The 27,170-nt window shown below is 37.1% G+C and overlaps 1 protein-coding gene across 2 annotated transcripts in view; it reads right to left on the reverse strand.

Annotated features, from left to right (window-relative positions):
* pag1 (phosphoprotein membrane anchor with glycosphingolipid microdomains 1) overlaps window positions 1–27,170 on the reverse strand; it is a 68,756-nt gene that overhangs the window by 12,113 nt on the left and 29,473 nt on the right. For both annotated transcript variants that reach the window (XM_015379637.1, XM_015379636.1), the window contains 2 exons: window positions 4,001–4,232; window positions 2,428–2,485 (listed from right to left, as the gene is read on the reverse strand). In XM_015379637.1, the coding sequence (XP_015235123.1) occupies window positions 2,428–2,485; window positions 4,001–4,188 (246 nt within the window). In that variant the 5' untranslated portion in view covers window positions 4,189–4,232. The remainder of the gene's footprint in view (window positions 1–2,427; window positions 2,486–4,000; window positions 4,233–27,170) is intronic.

Below are 27,170 nucleotides of genomic sequence, written 5' to 3' on the forward strand. Positions count from 1 at the left end.
TACTTTAAGTTCATTATCTAAACATTATTCATGCCTGATTAAATATCAGTTTTTCTTGATTACCAAGGAAAGACTTTAATAGATAGCTAGCAATTTCAGTATGCATAAACAACAAAGGAAAATGCGAACTAAATCAGGCGTGCTACATGTTTTTGACTCACATTATGATACTACAGAGTGTTGAAATTTCCTTGAATAAACGTAAATAAACTGTCAGATAGACATATTTCATTTCATGTTTATGACCTAAGCTGAACTGAAGACAGCAACACTGAGTCAAGAAAAGAAGCAAAGTTCATCCAAGGAGGGTAAACCACACTAAAATCTGTTGGCTTGTTTTTACCAAACTTCCCTCCACAAAAACCTCAGGGACTCTGAGCAACACCTCTGCAGCTGGCAGCTTGTCAGTCTTGCACAAGGACGCTCCAGTCCCTTCACCTAAGCACTGCAAACTCATAGTAACATCATGCAAGCTTTTAAAAACAAAATTGAAGTCAGAACTGCTGCTAAAATTAATCTCCACCATTCATAATCCCAAATTACAGGAGAAGAGTACACCAGGTAACAGAGGATGTGCTGCATACTTTTTTAAAAACAGAGAGGACATCTGTAAACATGCAGTTAACAGAACTCTCTAATTCATGTGTCAAAATCTTCACTCTGTTATAGAGTTCAGAAAATCTGAAAACCTCCCTAAAGGTGTGAGCCAGGAAGGTTCTTTGTTTAGGTTGTTGTTTTCATGCTGCATATTGGAGAATGGTGCATCAGCAGCTCTACAACCCCCCCTAGTGGTCATACACTCTCATAGCTGCTGTTTTCAATGATGTAATGTTTTAACTGTTTTATAACCTTATTATTGTCTGGCCATTGTTTGGTGTCTATTAAACAAAAGAAACAATCACACCTTTCAGTGATCGCGCTTTCTGCTAATCATAAAAAAAAATGTGATAAGCAGCAACATGTCAAATATGTCGTCATCAAGCATTATCTTTGGGTGAATATCTGCAACTTCATGATGTGTGTTTTTTTATTCTGCACAAACAAATTCATGCGAAATCGTGCTAAATATGTTATTATTGAGTCTAAATACAAAGCAAATAATAAGGAGGCATAAGATAGACTAATGCGGACACACTGCAGGTGAGGGAGGAAAAGCACATTACTTATGCTCATAGACAAAGACCCCCATTTACTCTGCCAGGCTTTGACACGGTCCAACATACAAATGGGCAGCTCTTATGACAATCTGGCAAGTCAGCAAATTATGTGCACTGGGTTAGAGAGAAGAGAATCAAATTGGGAAATCACCCGGAGTGTCTGCGACAGACAGAGGGACAATAACACAGCCATCAATTATGTGATACAGAAAGAGACCAAGAGGATGTCATTCAGGCTGTAAAAGGTGGACATTTGCTGGATTTCATTGTGTTCAGGTTGTGGAAGTATGGATTGTGATGTAGAGGACAGGGTGTCATTAATAGAAGTGAAAATCTGTGAGGTCACCTCGATATATAGTCCTTTTGGCTCACTGAGCTGAATTACAGTAATTTTATTAAACAAAACAGCATCAAGAGTAAAATATCTGATCTGGAAATCTTAGCTCTTCATACCTTTGAAGAAGAGAGATTCTCACCCTGATTCCTCGTCCTTTTGAAACTACTAATTAGAGAGCCAGAGTTAAGCAGCAGCTCTTTCTTGGAGAGAGCCAATCAAAGTTTAACATGGCCATAAACTTAGTGTTCTTCCCAACCCATAGAAAGTACTTGTCATCCATTGTTTACAAACAGACACATCTCTTAAACGATTTTGCCATGAACAAAGCTTTTAATTGCAACCTTTTCTTATTTAGTTATTTATACCTATAAAGATTATTCCTATCTCAGATTTTCAATGTTTAGCTGTGTCTCTTTCTGAGAAGAGGCCACTGGAGAATTAGCTGATTTTCCCACAGAAAGTAGTCCTTGCTAAGTGTCATCACTCAATGAAGGCACAGTTGAAGTATTCAATATGGTTTTATTCACTAGAAAGTACACCTGGTTCCTGAATAAGCTTTGGTTCTACTTCTGTCTTTGTAATGAGGTTTAAACCAAACCGGGCTCTGAGCTTTTGTCCATGAGTCTTATTAAAGTGAAATATTGACTAAGTATTAATATGCATTGATCATTGGCTGAATATATAAAAGGTCAAACCTGAGAAAAAGCAAAGCTACACAAAGTGAACATAAAATTTCTGTGTTGATACCAAACTGTAAAGGATGAGGGGAAAAGGGATAATGGCCCAAAAAAAAATAAATAAATAAATGTTACAATCACGTGGATTAAAATTGAGACCAGAATTAACTATCTGATATTTGTGTCATGCAGCCCTCCTTAGAATAACAGTTTATGCATAGTACTGTTTTTTCTAAAATGCATAGATCTCACTTACTCCATTAACAAGGTTTTCTTGGTCTCCTGTAGGCTGTCCATCTTTTGCTTTCTTCTGCCTTAAGGAAAGAATAATAAAGAGATAAGTTAAAAGGAAATAATAAAAGAAAACGAACTGATCAAGATCTGGTTCTTTTTTTGTTGTTTTTTACTATAACACCTGATCAAATCTTCGATACAGCCTAAAAAGGATCAACCTCGTATGTGCACACTGCTGACCAGGAAGACTTTGTCCTTCAGGTATAAAAAAAACAAAAACACTCTTTGTTCGTTTTGAAAGTTCCACTGGTGCAATCTGATGCAATCCAGTGCAACAGACCTGCCAATAGTTTTTTTTTTTTTAAACAAAGCCTCTGGGCTTCTGTCGGGCAGGGAGAGGCTTTGATAGCAAACACGTTAAATTTACAATAACAGAAGGATAGAAAATAATACACAAATTAAACTAGACACATATAGAAAGGAGGGATAGACAGAAAGAGTATGGGTGCAACTCAATAAATCAAAGTTTTATCCAAAAATGTTGATTCATTATAGCAGCTCAGGGAACCAGAAGGCTACTGTGGTTCTGCTAAGGTGGTCAGGAAGTCCAGCTTGCTTTCATGGAGGTATAGCTGGTATAGAGAGGTATAGAGCATAGCTGCACTATTGACTGCAGTGTTTCTTATGTTGCTCTACTGGGTTTGGCTCAGGCACAATGGCAGGGCGGTAGTGGTTTATAATAAATTGATCATTTCAATATGTTGATTAAATAGTTAATGGTTCATATGCAAAAATGAAATTATCTACATGTTCACCTTTAGGCTACACCATCTCCAGCTTCACAGTCAGAATGAGAACAGATGATCATTTATTTTGTTTTATTTATTAGGATCACTGCCATTTTTAATTCGACCGCGTTGTGATATACATGTGAATGATTTTGTCAGATGGCCATATGACATTGAATTATATTGATCCTTGACTTGCAAACTTAATTAAATAGAAATCATATCAAGACAGATTCTGTCATACGGGGAAACAACATATCATTAACCAAACAATTATCACTATATATTGTATTCTTATAAAGCTGGTGATTTACACCCCTACTACTTTTAACATCTTGCAGATATCAATAACATTCATGAATAAGCTTTGCAAGGTTATGTGTTTCTGAGTTGCTTCCACTAGGGGGAACTGCTGCTATGGTGGACAGCAGTTTGTTTCCAAAGGTGCATATTTGTTCAATTAAGGCCGTTAAAGGGCCAATTACACTGACAAAACAACATCACTGTTTTTTTTCTTAAAAAGTATGCAAATTTTAATAACTATTGGTGAAACATTTATATAAATAAACTCTTAGTATATGAAACATACTTCCTGTAAACTAATGCCTATACAAAAAAGCATGTAATAGTTAAAAGATGCAATATAAAGCAAAAATGTAAGGCTAAAAATTCCCTGTTTTCAGTCCTACTAGTCTTGTTAACCTGGTAAAAACAAAAAAAAGTTGTATTTTATAATAAAATAAAACATTTAACATATTTAGGGCCTTTAGTGGTTATGCTCATGTCGGTGTGTGTGATGCAGCTCACCCCCGGCAGCTGGCACACAGCCCCAGCAGCACAGAGAGCAGCAGCACGCCAGTGACGATGCTGAGGGCCACGACCCACACCAGCTGCTCACTCTGCGGCCATGATGCCGTGCCGCTGGCTGCTGCCGTCCCAAACCCGACCGCTCCCGCCTCCGACAGCCACCGCACACCACTCAGCAACGGAGCCATGACACATCACACTGTATGGGCTGAGGACATCGGACAGGAACCAGCTGGGAAATCACAAAGAAAAACAAACAGTTGTTTATAATTTTAGCTAGTCAGATTTCCAAATGCTGAAAATTAGCTGTTTTTCCAATTGAAACTTCCCCCAATCTAATCCAGAATAGATGAGATCAGCATATCAGATCAATGGTCACAGCAGGGGATAAAAAAATGCTTTACAATATTGTGTAGTTAAAGATATCAGAAACCAAAAAACTTTCAATTAAAAAGAAATTGTAAATCTATTAATATCTATGAACATTTACAGTTAGTCAAACATTTCTGCTAGTCGTGGATTTAGAAGAAAAAAATTATTCAACCAAGAACTATGGTTTTAAAATGTGACTGTTTTCTTCCAAAAGATAAAATCATAAAATGGAAGAGTCAGATAAAAATGTGGTAAGTCAAACTGCTTACCCTTTTTGCTGAGCAAGGCATATGTTTTAATTTTTTTTTTCTTTTTCCTTTTATAAAAAGGTGTTTTCACTGGTAGCTTAATGAAGGCTTTGGGATTTAAAGTGCCTCCTTGCCATAATCCTAATCTGCAGCTCCCTCTACTGTCTGATTCCGTTTGGGACTCAGGCTGGACCAATCCAACACTTAAATACACATTCAGTCAAACAAAAAAAATATTTTGTAAGTATTCTGTAGAAAAAAATAATTATCTTTAGCTTAACTTTCATTTTCTTTTATTTTAACTGTTAGATGTGTATTACATGATCTACATTTTTTTTTTTTGCTACTGTTTGTTGCTTTTTTTTCTTCTTTTTTTTACTTAAGTCAAACATCCGATAACTCTGACTAAAGTGGAAATGGAGGCCGTGTCTGGTCAGAAGTCAAACATGACGTCTGAGGACCGTATAGAAAATGACCAACTAGAGTTAAGGGTAATGAATTTGCTGGTTGAAATTTGTTTTGCTGTCAACCTAAAGATGTTACTGTGTACAGGCGGTCCGGGATGTGGCTCAGTGAACTCTGACTCTCATTTTTTAACTTTAGGAGATATTTTTAGTTACCTTGAAAATACCAGAGAACGAAGAAAAAGCCTCATTAATTTGGATGTCAGACCGAGCTGGACAAAACGGCGATGCTCTAAATCTTTAAAGCTCAGTGATTAAGGAGCAGCAGTAGTTCCTATAGCAACCATTTGATTTTAACTTAATATTGATCAAACAATATATGGACTTTAATAAATGCTCTTGCTTTAACAGGAACCTTTAAACTTTGGTCAGAATATAAAAATATTGTTTTGTGTTTAACAAAACAAAATATGCAAAAATTTAATAAATAAAAACTCCAGAGGGCTATTTTACAAAACCAAGATAATGGATTAAGTTGGGATTTTCTGAACATCCTGGTTTTATTAAACCACATAACAGCACAGTTAAGTTACCATGGCAATTCATTCTGTTCAGCTAGTATTCCATCCTGGTGGCGAATCTGCTCAAAGTGACACCGATCAGAAACCAATTAGCTTTGTCAGGGATCCTGTCTCCTTATCTTTATATTGTGGTAGTTTTTATCAGCCTACATACAAAAACCCACATATATTTAATATTATATAGTCAAGTACTTTAATTTTATTAACATTATTACGGTAGCCTTCACCATTAATAACTTTATAATTTTATAATTATTACTGTTTGATCTGTTTTTAAAGACGGCTTCTCAGTTTGACAGGAAGCTCTTTAATAGACTATTGATGTGTTGAAGAGATTGTAGAAATGCACAAATTAGATTTTTCCCCCAACAATTAACTCCTCCATAAGTTTTGCTTTTCTGAGAATGTATCTGTGTAGACTGATGGGTCCCAAAATTCAGCACTGCAGGAACAGAGCCATGCCTTTTCAGTGACACAGAGGTTCTGTGTCGGGCTCAGATATTGCCCTTTATGCAGTAAGAGATGCTGACAATCTTAGCAAAGCCACTATTTGCAGCACCATCTGAAGAGTGTATTTGGCAGTGAAAGGATATAGACACAACTTCATAACCTTCCCTGGACACAGAAGAAAGAACTACAACAAGGAAGGATTCCACAATACTGCACTGAAAAAGGAACTAGGTTAAACATGAAAAAAAGAAACAGGTGGACTACTTTTTTAATTTTTCTACAGGATCCCTGTCATTAGTGTGCACACATTAAGGTAGAGTGCCTTATGCAGCACATGAATGTGGAGGACCTAGGGAGTCAATAAAAAAAGAAAACCAGCCATTTCAAAGTTAACATTTAAATCATGCAATTTAAAATCTAATTTGAAAAGCAGTTTTTTATTTGCACAGTTTAAATTTAATTATTAAAGAAGAATGGTAAATTGTATTTATGAATCCATTAATAATTACTGGAATTTGAAAACAATATTTTCAAATCCCCTTTCTAAATGGAAATTTAAAAACCAAACTTCTACTTACAAATACCTTTTCGTAATCAGACATTTAAAAAGGTTACTCCATTTCCAATTTCCTTTCAACTGTTTTTTTAAAATCCTTCTTAAAATTGCATTTTCATTTTGCTTAACCAATTCTAATGACCTTTTCTGTGACCCTTCTGGTCCTAGAGCACAATGGAAAGCAGTAAAACCCTCTTATTGGTTAGACTACCACACTTGGTTAACAAAAGTTAGAAGTTAAATTAAATGCGTTTTTTAATTTTTTTTTTTTTTTTATATTCAGTGCCGAATAATACAACTTATATGAACAACAAACAATTCATCTAAAGTGTTTTTATCACCCCCTACAAAATACCAGTTAAGTGTAAAAACATTTGGTTCTAGTTATTCAGAGGAACAGCTGTTAAAGTTTGATGGTGATATCAAATGTTAAAAGTATCATTAACCAAAACCCTGCCTTACCAAAACTTCATTTGCAATTTTTTTTTTATTCTTCCTGGTACTAACTAATCCATTAAAATATAACCAAACCTTACAGCTGCTCTGTTATCTTGTTTTCTTACACTGCCTATTATACACAAAGCCCAGAAAAAAATAGTTTCAAAGTAAGTTCTAAAAAAAAAAACAAGGACATTTTAATTCAAAAGAAAATAAAACAAAATGCTTAAATAAAATGCATGTTTAAAATTCTTTTAGCTAAAGACTTGATGAGTTTGAATATTTATCATTTTAGAACTTCAAGGAGGAGTACTTTATAACCATAAATATTACCAAAAGTAAAGAATGTACATACTTCATTTAGTAATTTGGTTTAACAACATTTGGACAACGTCAGGTCTTACTTCGGATGACCTTATTTTGAGGTAGAAGTCTGTTAATATTAACATAGTTTATATCAACTTCATGCTATATCTAGAAACGGCCAGCAGGTGGCAGGGCAGAGCAGAGTATGGCTGCATTGCAGTCTGCTGCAGTGGCCCCCCTCACAACAGAGCCTCCACAGCCAGCATGAGCCCTGTGCACAGCATCAGAAAGCTCCTCACGTCTGCGTCTAACACCTAAAGTTAGGCTTCGGTGAACTGATGGAACCCCCTGATTTTATCACAGATGATTCATGGGGGCTGCGGGGAGCGGGGCCCGACGGGAGGGGAGGTGATGGAGGAGGGAGGGAGAACGTGTGATTCTCAAGAAATGTCAAACAAATAAATGTGAAGAGGGGTGGTATGTCGCCTAGGGAGACTGTGCTGTTATGTTCACAAGGGTGCAGAGATAAAAACGGAGGCCAATGAGCAAAGATCACACACACTCAGGAGTGTTTGGTTTCTAGATATTTGCCTGCTTTTTGCATGTCTTTCAAATCATAGCTGTTCCATAGAAAATCGAAGAAATCAAGCTCTTCTTTCCTGCTTTGTTTTGCATGATTCAAACTCCTGTCAGGCTGTACGTACACAAGGCACGCATGTTGTTCCAGCATTCAACAACTTCTTTGTCTCTCCCTGTCCATCCTATGCTAATGTGTCCTGGAAGCGTAGGAGTCTGGGGCTAGCAGGCAAGGAAGTTGTGCTTGTGTGACTCGCACTGAGCTGCAGAAGTCAAATCAAACTTCTCCCTCAAAGAGTGTTTCTGTTTTTGGCGACACCATGACAACAGTATTATGTTGCTTTCTTTGTGAGTGCTTGTTGAGGAGGAGAAAACATCCTTACCTCAACACTGAGGATGATTAGTCAAGGGTGGCCTCGCCTGGCAGGCGGCAGATAAAAATTAGAAGAAGGCAGGGGAAGGTTATTACCTCAGGGAGTGGGGATTGGCTTTTTCCGGGAGTGAGTATCAGCGACCGTAGACAGCAACTCGTGTAAGTCGGGAGGTAATGAGGGAATTTGTGAGCAAATTCATAACAGGCTATCTGAAAGCTCCAACACGCACATACTGGTGAATCTCATTAAATTAGTATAACACTGGAAAACAATCTCGTCCACTAGCTTAACTTACAATGGGATTTCAAACAAAGTGATTTACTTCCGGTGGGAGTTTTGATGATTATGGCTTACAACTAATGAAAAGAATACTACCTGACAGTTATTAAAATGATCACTGACAACCTTTACAAGAGTTGTACATCTATTGCTAAAACTGGCTAATTTGTGCGGTTTCCAAGCATATAGAGAAGCACACAGAGAAGACGGTAACACCTGTCAAACTCTTATCTATTAAACCCCCTTTTATTGCTGCTATTTGCATAGATCAAGGGTCTTCAATTCCAGTCAAGTCCAGTTCTGTTTTTAGCAAAAGAATGACTTCAAATGGAGGATGTAATTCAGCCATTTGATTTAGGTGTGTGGAAGCAGAGACACCTGATCTTGAGGCTTACAACTTTAGACCCATAATGCATAATCTGCCATATAAAGGGCCATGTGTGCTTTCAAAGCTTGCTGAGGCAAACAGGTGAGGCTGCAAGCCCAGGCCTTTGCTGAAAGAATATGCGCTTTCCTCTCCATATGGGTGAGCTCTGTCATACCCTCAATAAGCCTTCATTTATAAATCAATTTTATGCTAACAACCAGAGAGCTTCAAACCAAAGCTACATTCCTCCAGTCGCACTGGCAAACTGTATGCTGATACTAACTATGCTGAACTTAATGCCCTTGACAAACATTTCATATTACCACTTTTTCTTCAATCTTATGTAATATTTAAAGCTCCATATGATGATCAGAAATGACTTTTAAGCTATTAGTCTTAATATGATTTGCTAATTTTACTAGTTACAACTAGGAAGAAAACAGCAGATGTCAGATTTCCTGAAAACTAACCAATCACAGGCAGTTTACTTTCTCAGGATGGTTCCAATCTTAAGGAGACAAAAGGGGCTTGTGGTATTAAATCTGCACACATAAAACCTACAAAATGCTTGTTTGCATGTATGATTTTTGGTAAGAATTGCTCACATGAGTATTTATCATGGATGTGCAGCTTTCGCAGTATTCAGATTTCATATTGCTATGCAGAAAGAAGGTCCTGTGTTCAGTTCTCACCCTAGGGTCTTTCTGCATTGAGTTTGCATGTTGTCCCTTTTTATGGCCTTGCAACCTGTCCAGTCTCTCTTGCCTTTTGCCCATAGACTATGGAGAAAAAAAAAAGCCCACCGTGAGCCTGACGGATACACAGCAGCGGATGGATGGTTACTAGTTTACTGAAATGTAGCCATGTAGACACAATACAACATGCTTCGATGTGTCCAACACACATTGAAGACAGCTATATTGATCAGCCATGTAACTGAGGAGATAATAGCTAAATGACATCACTGTTCCACACTATCATGTAACACATTATAACTTAGAACAGACTCTCTTGTTAAATCCCTACAGTGCAGCAGTTAAATAAATAAAACCAGCAAAACTAGCAGATTTTTAGGACCTTTATGTTTAATTTCTATTAATAAACTCACCAGGACTGAATGAAGACAACATGCTGTTAGATCATCTAGGTAGGATGTGTGTCTAAAAATGAATGAATACATAAATGAATAAATAATAAATACTCCCCTAACAACGTCTGGTAGGCTCCTGTCCAGGTGTCACTATCTGGCAACCATGCTCTGGCTCGCTTGTGTCCTGGCTGGCGTCAAAACCAGAATAATTGCCGGCTGCTACGGTGTCACCATGGCAACATTGCCTTCTACCCATCAGCAACAACTTATGTCGGTACAGAGGTAAGCAAATATCCAGAGAGACATTTTAAAAGCAATATGTGCATAATTAAGCAGCATGTGACAATACATTGGTATTATTGGTTTGATGAATAACCTCTGAACTTTACATAAGATCAGAGAACAGCAGTGCAGAGGAAGAATGGACTGGGAGGGGTTCAGGTCAGCTTAGATATCTGACATTAGACACTTTGAGAAGTAAATCAGCTGTAATTATATCTTTGTTTTTTATATGATTCATTCTTAGGATATGATTAAACCCCATAACCTTTTTGTAACATTAAAACAGAAAATAGCATCTTCTGATTCTCACAGATTTGACAGTTCCTTTCTATCTCTATGTGCTTCAGGGCACAGAAAAATAAAAAGGCTTTCATAGGACGGATTAGAGGTAATACGGAGAAGCTGAGGGAAAAGGTGCAAAAGCCTAAAAGTGGAGGCAGCAAAATACGCCTAAATTGTTTTGTGCCACAAGGTCAACAGGTGGAATTAGAGAAGAACAAGAAGGGGGACAGTATGGAGCCCAGGAACTGACATAGGGGATAAAAGAGATATGGTTTAAGCACAATATGCTAATTTGTTTCCATAAAATACTTAATTGTAGCTACGAAATATACATGACATGCACAAAAAATACTAGTTGTGGACACAAAATAGGTATATGGTACGCATCCTTCAACAAAACATCCCTCTACAAATTGCACCTTCTCAAGTAGTTAGAGGAACATAAAAAACACAATGGACAGTGATAGTCTGAGTTTTACTTTAAGCTGGGATAAGCTGCAAAGATATTCTTTAAAGTCAATCATTGAAAATAATTCTCATTAGAGAGAAACATAGAAATATAATATGAAGATCAGGTGGATGGATACATGCAGGACTTTACCAAGTTTTTCATTTCTGTTCTGATGTCCTTCAGAAGGGTCAATGTTCAGTATTGGGTCAAAGGAACTCAATGCTGTAATCTATCCAGAAATCCACAAGTTAAAATGTTTTAGTTAAACCTGGTTTAATTCTGTATAAAATGTTCTATAAGGAACATTTTTCTAACCGGTTATTAATCTATTAATCGAAAAAATAATTGACAGATTAATCAATTATTAAGACAATCCTTAGTTGCAGCCCTATATATATATATCTAACTGCAACAATCAGTATAACAAAGAAGGACTACCTGGTCACTAATTATTATTCTGTGGCCAAACTGTTGGATTTCTTGCTAACATTATATATTTTTATTCCCCACATCAGCTCTTTAGGCTCTCCTTCCTTGTTCTCATCTGATTCCATCTGTCATACTTGCGGAGATGCTTTGAAACTACATTAACCATAATTCTTTTAGGAGACTCCAAACTCCGGTCAATATATTCAACAGTTAAATGCAATATCAAAAGTCAAAGTGGTTATAACTCTGCAAGGGAGGGAGCAAAGTTTGCAGATGGAATGGGATCAGATGAAAGTCAACTACAAGAAACTGAACTGTAAATATGATGGAGAAGTTTCTGCACTGAAACAAAAAGCAGACCAGCAACCAAATCACAAGAAAAATGGAAAAAGAAGAACTTGCTCGACGCCTTTTAAATAACCTGAGAGCTAAAAAGGATTATCTCTATCAAAAATTATCACAAGACATCACATCTGTGAAGGAGAAGAACAGATGGCACAGAGAATTAGACCAGCCTGAAGTTTTGTGTCGAGAGCTTAAGACAAGTATGAAAAAGATGCTTCTGCATAAAAATAGCAAGCACAAACATACCAGCTGAAGATAAACTACTACAAAAATGCTAGTTCGGAGAGAGCAATGAAGGACCTACAGCTTATCAATGTCCTTAACACTGAGAACAATGATCTCTGTCTAAAAAATGTCACAGGAGATTGCAATCCTTTAAAAGGAGTACAAGTCACAGAGATAATTTGACCAAGCTAGAATGTCACATCAAGAAATAACCTGCATGTATGAAAAATAGGTTTACGTACTAAAACAGCAAGTAGAAGCATATCATGAGGTAAAATCCAGCATTCTATGTATTTGGGGAAATCCAAAAAGGAGAAAAACTAGCAAGAATGTTGTCTAGTTAATTACGCAATTAATTAACTTGTGTTTTGAGCTGGGTTGTTGGAAAAACTCATTTACAAACTAGAAAAAAGTTCCCCTTGAACCAAATAAAAAGTCACATTCAAACTAAATAAAAAATCTTAGGTTTAAAGTAGATGGTAGGATGCTACAACTTCACAGAGATGACGTCACAAATCTAAACTGGATGTCCCTTTATGTTTGGTGTTTGCATCTTTTCCAAATGTTTAGTGGGTTTTCCCCGGGTACTCCAGTTGCTCCCACACTGACAAAAAAATATTGATTAGGTAACTGGCAAATGTGATACTGATTCTAAGAAAGTAAAAAAAAAAAAAAATCTATTAGACTGTCATTGTGTCTGGTGGACAGGGGAACTTCAAGCAGGCTTTTAAGACATCCACTCTCTTGTTTTGAATTGCTTAGAAAGGGACCTGAATTGACAAAGATCATTATTTTTTTTATTTATATGGTGCTTGTTTCTGTATGTATATGAATAAACCAGATAAAAAAAATTTTCCTCCTGTGGAAACAAAAAAGTTTATTTAAATTAGGGGAATCTCACACCTAGAAACAATTAAACATATCACCTTAAAAAGTCATCACACATCAAACATCAAAATGTGTTTGTTTCAAAAACTTACACACAAAAAATGTATTCATGTAATCCAAAAGTTTCAAAAACAAGAAAAAAAAAAAACAACAAGAAAAAAACAACAACAGCAATTTAAATAAAATATGTGAAAAAATGTCAAAAATGTTTTGGAATGTGTGTGTGTGTTGTGGTTTTTTTTTTCACAGGGTGTGTGTAAAGGAACTACTGCAGGGGTGTTTATGGGAAGTTCATGTTTTCTGCTTGCAGCTCCCTGCATTCAGCTGCTGCAGTTGGATAACGTCTTTCTATTGGTGTGAAAAGAGGAGATAAATGTGAAATCTCCTCCTGCCAATATATACATATACTCTCAACCACTCCTACAGTGCCTCCTTGTGCCCTCACATGGCAACTGGGTACCCTGCAGCCCCAGGACAAAACTGCAGGGGATTCTGGAGCAACAGTGGGTCCTAGAGATACACACTAATATAATGGTGTGGCACCAATCAACCACTGTCTGTCAGGACTCCAGTCTATGTGTTTGGTTTTTTTGTGTTGTTCTCCCTTCTACCAGCAGGAGGCGCCTGGTTCTGGTCTGCCTCCTTACACACCTGATGATGATTACCTCGTTAACGGAGTGCTCTTAAGCTGTGATTGCCACTACCTCAACGCCAGAGTGTTTGCCAGTTTTGGGTACTCTAGCCAAGCTGAGTTTTTGCTGAGTAAGACTGAGTTCTTGTCTACCTGAGTTTTAACTTTGTTTTTGTCTTTGCCTCTCGGCAGGACGTCATCCTGCAAACTGGATCTTTTCGGACCTTCTCTCCCTGGAGGAATCAACTGAGCCTCAAACCGAGCAGGGGATTCAAACTGGATGTTTGGATCCAGTTTTCCTTGAGAGGACGTTGAGTTTACTCTCTGAGCAAGGGAATCATCTCCACAACGACCCGTTCAAGTACAGCAGGAAATCTGAGTGGCAGTCAGCTTCTCCGTTCACCAACAACCATCCGAGTTCTGGGTTAACCCTGTTCCGCCCTCCACTGAATCAGAATAACACTGGAACACAGCACATAGATTAGTGTCAAAGATTCTACAACTTCTCTAGAAACGTGAGTCACAACCAGATCCTCTTCTCCAAATCAACGAAAGAAGTTTCCAACTAAGCTTGAGCTAATCGTTTGTCTTCCCTTCACCTTCCAGTTCCGGTCGAGCTGAGTTCAGAGCAACTCTGCACCGTGCCTTATCTCTTCAATAAACCTGTTAAACCTTTCCCCTGGTGTCTCTCTGAATTGGTTTCTCTGCATGTGGGTCAGAGGTTTAGATAAAATCATGACACTGTCCCATCTGTGGGCAACTAGCTTCACTTTCATAGCCCTTGCCTTGGTAGGCAATGGTGCTTTTGCACAGATCAACCACTTTTCCAGGTAGAGTTAAAAAGCTTGTCCTTTTCCTTCTAAGCCTAAGTAGTCTAAATAAGGTGCATTCACTTGTTTGTTTGTTTTTTGTTGAAGAAATGCTGCCTTCTTGGGGTGGGGGCTAGGTTTAGAACTAAGGAATGAATTGAGTTTAGGTTTAGGGTTAGGCATGTGTTGGTAAGGGTTAGGCAATAGAAATCAGTGGGAAATGAATGGAAGTCAATGGAAAGTCCCCACAAGGATAGTGTAAACCAACATGCTTAAACCTGTTTCATACACAGGATCACCACCTAACAGGATGTGGTTTTCTGTCCTAAATATTTAAGAAAATCTTTGAACCACAGTACTTTAACACTATTACCTTCACAAAATAAGGCAAAAATAATGTTAATTTTCCATTTGTTTTTTTACTATAACTATTTACTATTTTAGCTTAGGGCAGGTCTGCCAGTGGTTAATTTCAAAGGGAGCTGGTCTCAGTAACGCCAAGAATAACAGCGCCATTAGGACGTCAGGAAAATTTACACACTGTTCAATTTTTACAGTGTATTATTGAAAAAAGGTCTTCATCGTTTAGTACTCTAATAATAAAGGTCTTTTTTTTTCTCAAAACACTGTATAATAAAATATGTGGTTCTTTCTTTCTACACACTTATTTTATCATCTAAATGAACTAAAAATAGAGTAGAATTTTTCATTTTGTTGACTTAACCAGAAAGCACAATTGACATTCAGGATCTCTTTTATAATAGAGATCTGACCAAGTTAGCAGCCAAATCACAAGAAATACATGATGAGCACCAAAGTTACATTTCAGTTATAAATAAATCAGCAGTTTATCTGAATTCGGTTTCAACTTGTGGCACATGTAAAAGCAACCAATTTGAGGAGTATAGTAGATTGATACGAGGCAAAGAGAGAATTATTGTTTTCTGCTTAAGAGAAGAATTAACCCCGGGTCATCAGTCAAAGCATTAACAGATGCATGATGTCTTCCAAGTCGTTTAAAATCATTAACATCAGCTCTGCTATTCAGAAAATGTTCCATCTGATACCAGTCAGAGAACAGACAGACTGAATGACAGACTAATGAGGTGTTTAGGTACTAAAGGAGTAACTTCTGAAAATGGTAATATTGACACTTTGAAGGATTTAGTAAATCGGGCCTAATTAAAGGTACAATGCAGGATTTTTGCAAATTTTCTAAAAGACTCAATCATTCCACTAATAAGAAATGCACGCCCTGTACCCCCTCCCGAGAGGGAACGCCTATTAAACACGTGCAAGAGCATGTGAAAGCCGATTTCTCCTCGTGCACGCTCTGTTTAAAAGCTACTGTTTGCATCGTTCATACAAGCTTACTTTCTAAAAGAAAATTTGCAATTTTTCCACTATGTCAGACTCACCACTGGTAAGTGAAATGGGAACGAGCACGTAGGGCGGCTTTACGTAAATATATCCCCAGAATGATTGACAATTAGGAGGATCAATTATTTTGATGATCCACCCGGAAATAGAATATCCTCCACTATGGGGGGGACAGGTTATGCTATCATGTAGAAAACATCTGCAAGGTGTTTAAAATGGTAATATTACTCCCACTTGATTTTCTTCCTTTCCTGCATAACTTTATCGTAAACTACCATAGATTTTCTTTTATTAGTATGTTACACAAACACTTAATGCTATCTATAAATACGCTTTGTTCACTATTCTACAATGTGGACAACACTCTTTCCGTCAAAGTTTTAGAGCAGTAATACATTTCCCTGCCGCTCCTATTAAAATGCTAAAATAAAATCCATTGTCAGACCTTTGTCTTTTTAGTTTCAGATTTAAAAATAGTCAATAAAACTCAATAAAAAAAAAAACAACCTACAAGTAGGTAGTTTCCAAAAAGAAAAAAAATCCGTAAATTTGGTCTATTTGGGGAAAAGTTTTCAAATTACTGTTAGCTCTTACAATGTTTCCTAAAGAAGGATCAACTTAAAGACTTTGCTCTTAGATTTGTTTCCTGTTTCTATGTTTCGGAACAACAGTCCAGAAAAATCTGCTGAAATGTCCTATAAAATTATTGGATTTGAAAACTAAAAAAAAACACAAGACTGCTTTGATGCAAACAGAAAGAGAGCAGGTGTGGTTTCATCTGTTGCACAAAATCTTATGCCTGTATAGTCATTAGTGGGACATCTCATTGGCAATGAGTACTATATAACTGTTTCTCATTATAAGCTTTTTTTTTTCTTTTCTCAAACCAGCTGACTATAACATGGACAGAAAAAACACCTCAGGTTCACAGCAGCCCTGACCATGTTGTGTCCTTAGCAGAGGGCAATATGGATGGTGGGGTGAGAATAATGGGGGAGGGGCAAAGAAGAATTGAGGAGCACAGCCGAGAAAGAGCAATGATGATGATGATGATGATGATGGGAAGTAAGCAGGGGGATGAAGACGATTCACAGAAAGCACCATACTAACACAGATAAATAGAATGCACATGAAGCAAAAAATTAAATAAAAAAAATAATAATTCAAGAAAGCAAAAATGATCACTCAGGCAGACATACAGTAGCCACAGTGACACACACACACCCATCCCCAGGGAGGCTTGATGATTTACTGCTCCCCACCCTTTACAACCAAAAAGCAGCTATGCTGTGACAGAGACACTGTAATCATCTGATATAAAGATACAAGCAGAAACAGGCATTCCGACACAGCAAAATTTGGTAAATCTGATGCATTTTCTTTTTAAAAACGACCGTCTTAGGCACCAACCCGACTGCCCGGTGTTCAGCCAGAAGCATCATCATGCATGTAATGCAGTTCATTCTAATTCACTAATCATGCCTCCAATGTATGAGTGTGTGTTAGAGAGGAAGCATTGAAACAGGTGCTTCCCATCAAGGGACATTTCAGTGTTGCTGTGGTAACGCCGGCCGGCCTAAGGGTTATTGGTTTAGCGCAAGAAATTGATCTGTCCGCCCTAATATTGAAACTGCATAATTTAAAAAGGCTCCCCTAATTTTCTGTAGCTCATATTACAAATTAATCTGTTGTATTGATGTAAAGTATTGAGGCCTTTTGCTTTTACAAGACACAGAGGCGGTATCTAATGGCAGTACGTTTTTTTTTTATTAATGTTTGGCTATAAGTCTATTAAATGGTATGCTTGGTCCTCCAAAATAGTCTGAAATCAATGAGATAAAACCACAATGACAGACTTATTCTATGATATAGCCGTTGCAACCTTTTATGTTAGAGAAATCAGCTATTTACATATATGCATTCATATTAGACATGAAGTGGGGATAGGTTATATACACTTAAACTTTTACAACATTTTGGCATTTATTGTAATAAAAAATAAAAGTAATAAGGTTTTGAAAAATAAAAAAAAAACCTTCCTAACTATAAATCCAACAACTATAACATTTGCATTCAATAACTGTGCTGCTAAACTATAAAGGCTAATTGCGTTAAAATAATATTTTAAAATTAAACAGATTCTAGAGATGCTTTCAAAGGGACAGTTGTGAAAAATGGTTTGAACAGCAAAATATAACATAATAATATATTAATTACCCAACGGCGATCATATTTTTTTTAAGAGGAAAGAAACTAGACCAACAACTCAGGAACTATCATGGCTTCAGTAAATGACACCAATTTCTAAGTGTCCAGAACCATGATGCGGTCTGTTTTGCTGCCAGCAGTAGTAGATGTGGAAAGATGAGGAATGAAGTCTACCTTCAACTTTTTTCAGTAAACCAGCAGGTAGGTGTTTAAAATGTTGGCAGGTTGAGTTCTCCAACAAGAAGATGATCTTCTCTTTATCTTACATTATGTATAGCTTACATTTCTATCATCTTACATATCTATAGCTTACATTTCTAAAAATAGAACATAACCAGCCAATAATATGCCAAAAGCCTAGGGATGGTGACAACATTTATCAACTTGTTAAAAGACATTAGACCAGTCATTATTTGGTGTAAGAATTTATCTGAGGCTGTGTGTTTCTCTATTTATGCATATGCAGACATTCAAACTTACGCACCTAGTTGTTGTTCATCAAAACATCTTAAACTGAATTTTGTCTACTTTAATCTAATGAGACAGGATATGTGACAGAAATATTAAAATGTTTAAAATATATACTATTGTATAATTTTAAACTGCCTTAATTTTCATTAAACATGAAAAACCTACTAATGCTAACATTAACTTTAACACTGGTGCAGTGGTTTGGTCTGAGATGAGGAACATCAAGCAAGTGCATTAGCTTTAACTCTGACAGGAAGATATTTTTTTGTAGTTCTCCTTTTGTAATCTAAAGTTGTGAAAATATTCAAAAATACAGTTTTAAAACTGATGCACTAATGAATAATGTCCTGTTTTTTTTTCTCTTGAAATCCTATCCAGCTGCAAGGCCACGGATCAACCACATGTCCATATCCTTCATCCCAAATGACAAAGCTTTCCTCGTCCTCATCAGGCTCTGACCCGTCCTGACCTCACAGGGCTGATACAGTCCATAGAGGCTGTGCGTATGTGCAGAGATTGTGTAAACACTTGTGAGCAGCGTCTGTTCAATCTGCCTCCAGTTAAAGTCCAACAACCCCATGGGAAAAGACCCATTTCCTGCTTTCCTCTGTTCATGTTTTCCAAGGACACAAATGACCATGAAGTCCAGCACTAAAGCTTTCTCCAAATCAACACTAAATGCAAGCTACTAAATTTAATGTGAATAAACATAAATGCGAAATCCCATACAGATGATTCATGTTTTCCCTCTAGAGCTTTTCACATTAGTCATAAGCTCTACTAATGTTTTATCAGTATATGCCAATGCAAAGTCAAAACATTTAAATCATAAACCCTTAGCTCTATAATAAGTTAAGCTCAGGTAAATATGTCAAAGGAACCAAGACTATGGAACGAATAATCTCTCTTTCAATCTAAAGTTCAGTTCTGCTTTTATCTTCCCATATTTAACCACCATAATAAAGAACGTATTGGACCTGCTATGACCTATCCTCTTACTTCACCTGTTTCTCACAGACTCTCTCAACTTAAAAAAACAGAAGTGCTCTGACAGTGTTAAGAGTTTCACCCATTTAAAGGTTAGTCACAACTAGCCCTCCTAGATGAGATAAACAGAAAGGCGGAAATTCATATAATACAGTCTGTTACCAAGGTATCCATACGCCTTAAGCTTTTACACATTTTCTAAAAGTAGAGACACAAACTTTAATTTATCCTGACTGTGATTCATCAGAACAAACTATTGCCCAGTTCTAAATTTGAAACAAACGTCTATTTGACTTTTTTTTACTCTAATGAGCCGAAATAAAATTCAGGGAGATGGGTGTATTTAAGAGGATACAGCTTATGTGGAAAAAGCTAGATAAGTCTAAATTACACTTTTCTGTCTTTAGGGGTATAGAAAATAATTTCAAGAAGGTGACCAAAACGGACTTATAACTAAAGACAACATGTTGGGTGAAAAGTTGGGCTGAGAAAATTAATTGGATTAATCGTGATTAATTGATTATTGAAATAATCGGCACTGAGAGTCGTAATTGTATCGAAATTGTAGAAAATGATGTAAACATTTTGCATTTAAGGTAAAAAAAAAAACAAAAAAACTTTTTTGTCGGTCAATTTGTTCAATCCAGAACTCCTCAAGTGGAAACAATTTATTTTCACCTTGTTTAATTTAGTTAAAAAAAAGTCTTCTTTAAGGAACCTTTGGCTATACGATTATTAGTCGATTAATCGAAAAAATAATAAAAAGGTTAATCGATTAGGAAAATAATAATTAGTTGCAGCCCTACTTTAAAGACTAAAACTGCAGCAGGGTAGTGGCAGCATCATGCTGTGGGGACGATATTCTTAAACAGGGAAAGCTGGCTAGAGAACACGGTTACATGCACAGTTTCATGCAATTGTGCTCCAATCCTCAGGGTATTTGATTTCTGAAATGCTCATGTAAATATGTTTAAATCAAAGCATATAAGTGTGTTCAAATGGCCTAGTCAAAGCACAGATCTAGACGCAACTAAGAAATTGTGACAGGACTTAAAAACTGGTTCACTGATGCCTCGGTTCTACAAAACACTGAGTCGGAGGGCTGAAAACAAATACATGATATACATTTACATTTTTGTTTTGGTAATTTATTTGCGATTACATTATTTTAACAGTTTAATTTCCATTTCACAACAATGTACCAATTTCTGTCGGGCTATCACATAGAACCCCAATTGAATACACCAAAACTTCTAGCTGTAATGTGAAAACATGATAAAGTTTGACGGCTATGAATTTGTAATTGCAAAACATTAGCATCACTAAAATCTAATGAGAGGTACCAGATTATTCACGTCTACGGATTCTCAGACACAACAGTGCATTGTTTCATTATCACTAATTGGTTAGTCGTGTGACAGAGGAGCCCCTCAGCTTATAAAAAATGCTAAAAGAAAAGCAATTTTTGTTTCTATGCATCGCAACAGTGTTCAGCAATTAAACTGAGCAGCCAGGCGTAACATCCAAATATGGAAATGAAGGCGTGCAGCGTGAAAACAATATATCACTAGGGTTTCATGAACTGTCACTCATACTATAAGTCTAACCTCTAATGGGGAGATAAGGAGAGGATTGAGCTATGAGAATTTTAACAGGGAACATGAGTGCAGTCTTGTTTTAAAGTGATCCTCAACATACAAAGCTGACCTTTCTGCTCAGCTAAAAGCAAAGACAAAACATAAACAGCACCGACATAAGCATATGCAGACCCATGTCCGCGACCCCGACAAGGATATAGCCGATTTATTCAGTACTGAAACTACTCCCTGCGTAAAATTTCTCCATCACTGTCACCTTGAGATGCAGATTAGCATTAGAGTGAATGAGTAGCAGATACGACCACCTCATTATTCACTCGCAGCATCCTTTATGAGGCGAATAGCTGCAAAGATAAGGGGATTATCAGGATGAATGGAATAGGATGAAGGATGTTTAGAGTGTGTGCGTGTGTGTGAGCGTGTGTCGCTGCGGCTGAGAATCCACGGAGGTAATTCATTGTAAAAGCTGCTAATGAGATGCAACAGATGCCTACAGACGAATGGGTTCATTCTCGCTTCGGCTAACACACATGCATCAATGAGCTGAACAAACATGTACACGGAGGCTATCAAACATTTACAAGCAACAAAAACCCAAAACTATTCTTTGAAGTGTTTCTGCCACGCCCAGAGCTAGTGCTTCTGCTGGGGAAATGGCCAAGTGATGGTTCATTTATCTCCCTCGTGTGACACCGGCCTTTTGAACAAAAGGGCACAAGGCAACTGGGTTATTACTAGAGGTATGTGAGAATAAGGGCGACTGAAATGGAAATGGGGTCCATCTTTACAAGACTGTGATCACAGCAGGGGTGGGCTTAATAGATGACCCAAGTGGATTCAGTAATAAAGACTCTGCCCCTTTAAACCAATAAAACATCACTCTAGGGTAGAGTGGCTTTACTTCTAGGGAGCTGCTTTGCTTTTCTTCAAAATGAATCGCTATATATTCCTTTCCCTGTTGTCCTCATTTGACTATAGTTACAGTTCTATCTCTCTCCATAGAAGAACACTATAGAGTCATCCTGTAAAGATATGGTAAAATATGGAAGCCTAAGGGACCTCAAAGGGCACATCTACAATCAGCAGCTGCAGCAGTCGGGGGTCAGTCAGACAGTTGGGGGTTTGCTGAGAGGAATTTTGAAGCTGACCAGGCATGGCAACCCCCATAATGGCAAAGAGGGGGGTAGGATGCTGCTGCGACATTCAGATGCAACTTCTGGATTCCAGTCTGGTCCTTCACCACACGAACATAAAAAGCAGGAGCAGCGTTTAAAGATTAAACTGCTCTGTCTTCACGTTTTAAAGGATTCTAAGGCTGCATTATATTACACAGACAACAGCAGTATTTACCCATACCATTGCCATTGGTAAATGATCTACTCTGCTATTTGATTTCTCACTTCCGAAGGCTGACTTTAATCCATTATTAATGCATGTTTATCCTTGATATAAGGAAAATGAGTCTAAATCATTAGATGTCGTAAAACATCCATGGGTTGATGTCTCAAGTCTGTACCAAAAATTATTTAAAAATGAAAAAAACCACAAACTGGGCCAATCTCTACTCAAAGGTAGGCCTCCACCCGCATGCCTAACCAGCTGCTTTATGGTGTTTTTAACAGAGAAAGGCTGAGAAATGTTGCATTTATTCCAACTTTGTTCTCAATGCTTTCCATACTATGCTACAATATAAATATGCACCAATCAACTACAATAGAAAACCTGCAGATTGTATTTATTAAAGTCCAATCAACATGTTAATGTAGATGTAGAACACGTTACCTGGCCTCCTTATTCTTTATTCACCATATTAATCTTACATTTTACTACTGTTCTGTTCCCATCAGAGCATTACCTAAGGGGAACTATTTTGATGAGGTTCCTCTTCCAAATTATAGTTTGTAAATCATAGACACACAAAAAAGCAACAACAACTTTAAACAACCTGCAAATGTCAGCTTTGTGGTTGGTCGAACAAAGATCGAACATTTTAGGCAATATTCTTAGGAGGTAGTTACCTGCTGTGGATCATGTCAAGACTAGCATGGAGTGGACTTAAACTCTACAGGAAAGACTGAAGAGTCCGTTAAGGTATTAATAATACCGGTAACGCATCTACCTTTATTGTGGGGCAGACATAATTATGTACTGAAAGTGTTCCTATAAAACTTCTCTACCTAACAGTATTTACTGACACCGCTCCTCAGTGTGAACAAGCCGGGTCAAACCATGTATAATAAATGTATAATATGGCAGAATTTCTATTTACAGAGCGGCAGAAGCTGCAACAGTCCTTTTCAAATCAGTTAATGGGGGTTGGCTCAGCGTGTCCCGAGGGACAGCCCGAACCAAATGAAGCAGCTGAATGTGCACTAGAGCAGTAAACAGAATGCCTGCTGGTGGCAGACAATCTGCTGTCAGTGTCGAACACACACAAGCGCACACTTACCGCCATTATTTAGGCTAGCATACACACTCGAGAGTTTCACTCAAATTCACGCTGAAAATGGACCCATGTAGACAGAGTCACTTGAATAGAGATGGGCCAATTAGCAAGTGACAGACAGAAAGACGGAGCAACTGGATGGGGTGAGAGATGAGAACACAGTAACTAACTCTGTGTGCAGCAACTCATCACAGGCACCTTCACACTCTGACGCTTTGAAGGAAACTAAGGTGGCTAGCGGAAAAGCCATTCAGTTACAGAGGGAGGATAATTTGTGAAGATGAGTGGAGGATAGAGTGGGACCTCTGTAACTCAGATATTGAAACCAAACAACTAGAGCATAATTCCACTCTAGTGATAAAGTGAAACAGAGCGAGCATGTGGAAAAATAAAGGGTAGATTCTTTTCTTTGGTCCTGCACAAGACTGGAGATCTATGTCCGGGGTTTACCTCTCATTGTAGGATCTATACATGCATGCCTGCAAGGATGGATAGAGGGATGGAAACAGTATCGCTGCTACAAGAGGAAGGCGCTCCTACAGAGCACAGAAGATCAAATGCACAATCAAACTGCCATGGCTAAAGTTAGTGGAACCACAAAGTTAGGTCACCATCTGAAATAATATTAGTGCTGCGAGACACAACTTGCTCCCATCTAGGTCAACTAAAGACGCAACAAAGTGTGAGCCGAAGCAATGCTCTGTGGATATTTTAATAACAGAAATTTATTTTGATGGGTTTGATGTCTGTAAAGACTTTTTTTCTTGCTTCAAATACTGTAAAAATTTATTTGAGCTCAAATATATGAGAAGATGGCGGTGAGTTTGTTAAAAGTTTAGATCGCTTCAATGCCTACGATGACAGCCCCCAATTAATTCCCATTGTAAATCCCTATTTAAGTATTAACAATGTACAGACTGATTACTATAGTGCAGTCCTTCTATACAGAACACAACAGTAAGTAACCAGAGTAAACAGGCAGACTTAAGATAAATAATAATGTTCAATATATTCAATCACAAGCATGATCGACGTGCTAAAAAAATGCAACTGCAAAAGTTTATTGGACTCAGTTAAGGTCAGTTTTAAACATTCAGCCAATGTGGCTGAAATAAACCAGTTCTGTAAAGAAAATGAGTGATTTGATGATCTGAAACATGCAAGCATCAGAAAAGTAAAAACAGAAGAAACCTGTAAGGGAAAACACTGGCAGAAAAATGTTTAACTATTACGTAGATGGTGATAGGAACAGTTAAAAAAAAATAAATAAATACAGATTGTGTCTACATCGAATATCATTATGTCATAGCATTTGTAAATCACCTCCTAATAGCCTGACAACCAACGGCTATTGGGCCATTATAAGAAACTCGTACACTAACGCAAATTACAGCAGAGACTAACTGAAAGCATTGACGGTTAAATTAGAAGAGCAAAAAAAAACAAAAACATAATCATTATGACTAATGTTTGACAACTTAAGAGCTTTCTTAGTGTCTAGGATTGAGAAATATGTTGTTAGGCTTTCAGGGCAGTGATCCCTAGAGCAGATTACTGGAAAATCTCAGAGGAAGTTATCAGATAAAGGAGAGCAAAATCTCGGTCTAAACTATGTCTATATTTAATCATCGTTAAGATATATCTAACAAATCTACTCTCTAGAAATGAAACTCTGAAGGGAAATTCTGTTTTCAGTAATATGTAGATTCAAAAAGCAGAAAGAAAAGACAACTAGTTTACTTTCAGCTCATGAGAGCGTTAAGGAGGAATTAATAGCATGAACAGGGTCAGGGAAGATTGACGGTTTCCCCCTAAGCTGCTTCAGAATGAAAAATAACGTGAAATCCCCTGACTTCTAACAACAATCTTGTTGTATAAGACTTTCTCGATATCAGTGGGATGTGATCCAAGAAGATGAACAGTAAAGCCCTAATCCCAAGCAACCTATATATGTATAAAACCTAAATATTGCAAGCAAAAACTCAAATGGATATAAAAAAAACAAACATAATTAAGCATGTTTGTGTTTATGTTAGCACTTTGAGGGAAGACTTAAGTATCACACAACAAACTGAACCACAGAGAGTATAAACCTTTCCTGGCACTGCAGCTAAAGGAATGAGACAACAGAGAGTCAGTTTCCCACTGGAATCAGTGGAATGTAAACAGGCCACCCGCACGCATAGTTTCAACCTTATTTTTTAAGAGGCCGTGAGACCAGAGCCACATCTGGAAAAAAAACAAAAAAAAAAGTCTCATGGAGCACTTTAGTTTGTTGGGATTGTCCTTTAAGTTTCCTCCTCCTGACCACACGCTGTGCTACAAAAAGCCTCAAGAGGCTGCAGGAATGTTTCTGCCTGCTGGGAAAAATATCTAATTTCTGCAGTTTTTTTGGTTTGTTGTAAACATCCTGTGTCCAAAATGATGCAGAATTATGAGTAAAATGATGTGGTTGCATCTACTCACATCTGGGAGTTTTTTTTATTTTTATGGTCAAATGCTTGAATCCCAAAACAAAGACTGTGTGATTTATAGTTTACCAAGTTGTAATTTAAAAACTACATAAGACTTATTTACAATACTTTTGGTAAAGCTGGCATCCTGGATTTTGAATTCTAATATCATAAAGGGCATTAAATGCTCTTAAATTTGTTGGTGGAACTGTTAAAACTGTTAGTATGTGGTAAAAATGGATCATTAACCTTCCCAAAAGGCCATAAAAAAAATAAATAAAATAAAATAAAAAAAAAAGATTCTCAAAGGCCAAACCACTGGCTATACAAAGCTGATCTAATAACATATCTAATAAATAACGCTAAATATAATTTTCCTTTGTTAAAATTAGCCATTTACAATCTATAACAAGATGTTATCCATCATATGAACGACTCATGAACGGTTAATACATTATCTTTTATTGTATAAGTCATCAGTTGTGCAGCTTTTGTGCTTCACGTCATATTTAGCATATAGCTAGCAGCTGGGATGGTTTGGCTTTCTCAGTCCTCACAAATGTTACTCCTCTCATCTTTAAAAACACTTCAAATTGTCAAGTACCATTTTAAGAGTCACATGTTTCTTTTAGAATATGGATTTAAATTCCCTTATTTATTTAGAAACATTTCTTTTTTAACTTGGTCCAATTTGAAAATAGGTAGCTGGTATTTTTTTAAGCTGTTAACTGAATTTGATATGGCATTATATTAAAAACAGATTAACACATTTTAAAGGTATTTCTTAAACTGAAGGGCTTTTTAAGCCAGGCGAAAACGTACGTAATAACCGGCCCATACGTAATTATAATCACTCTCGAACAAACACCTTGGATATAGTGTTGTTTCTTTCATGCTTTTATAATCTAGAGCTCTGGTCAAACCCAACAAGACTTCTTTATATTCAACGCTAACAACACAAAAGGGTAACTTAAGAATAATTCCTGTCTGTCTTCAATATATTTCTCCAAAATGTAAATCCCATAGGGTGTTGGAAAGGCACAACAGTAGATCTGGGGCCAATTATATTAGGCTGGACTTATTTCACCATCTGAAGCTGCATGAGGACAGCAGCTAGATGAAGTTTTCTTTTACATGAACTTAAGGCACTATTTTCAATCTAGCCTTTACACTCATATCTGAAAATGTTTATTGCCTGGATATGCTGTTATTTATTGTTTGGGACAGAAACAAGTCTGCTATTG

The sequence above is a fragment of the Cyprinodon variegatus genome, unplaced genomic scaffold, assembly GCF_000732505.1.
Source record: "Cyprinodon variegatus isolate N-32 unplaced genomic scaffold, C_variegatus-1.0 Scaffold196, whole genome shotgun sequence".
In the NCBI taxonomy this organism is placed as follows: domain Eukaryota; kingdom Metazoa; phylum Chordata; class Actinopteri; order Cyprinodontiformes; family Cyprinodontidae; genus Cyprinodon; species Cyprinodon variegatus.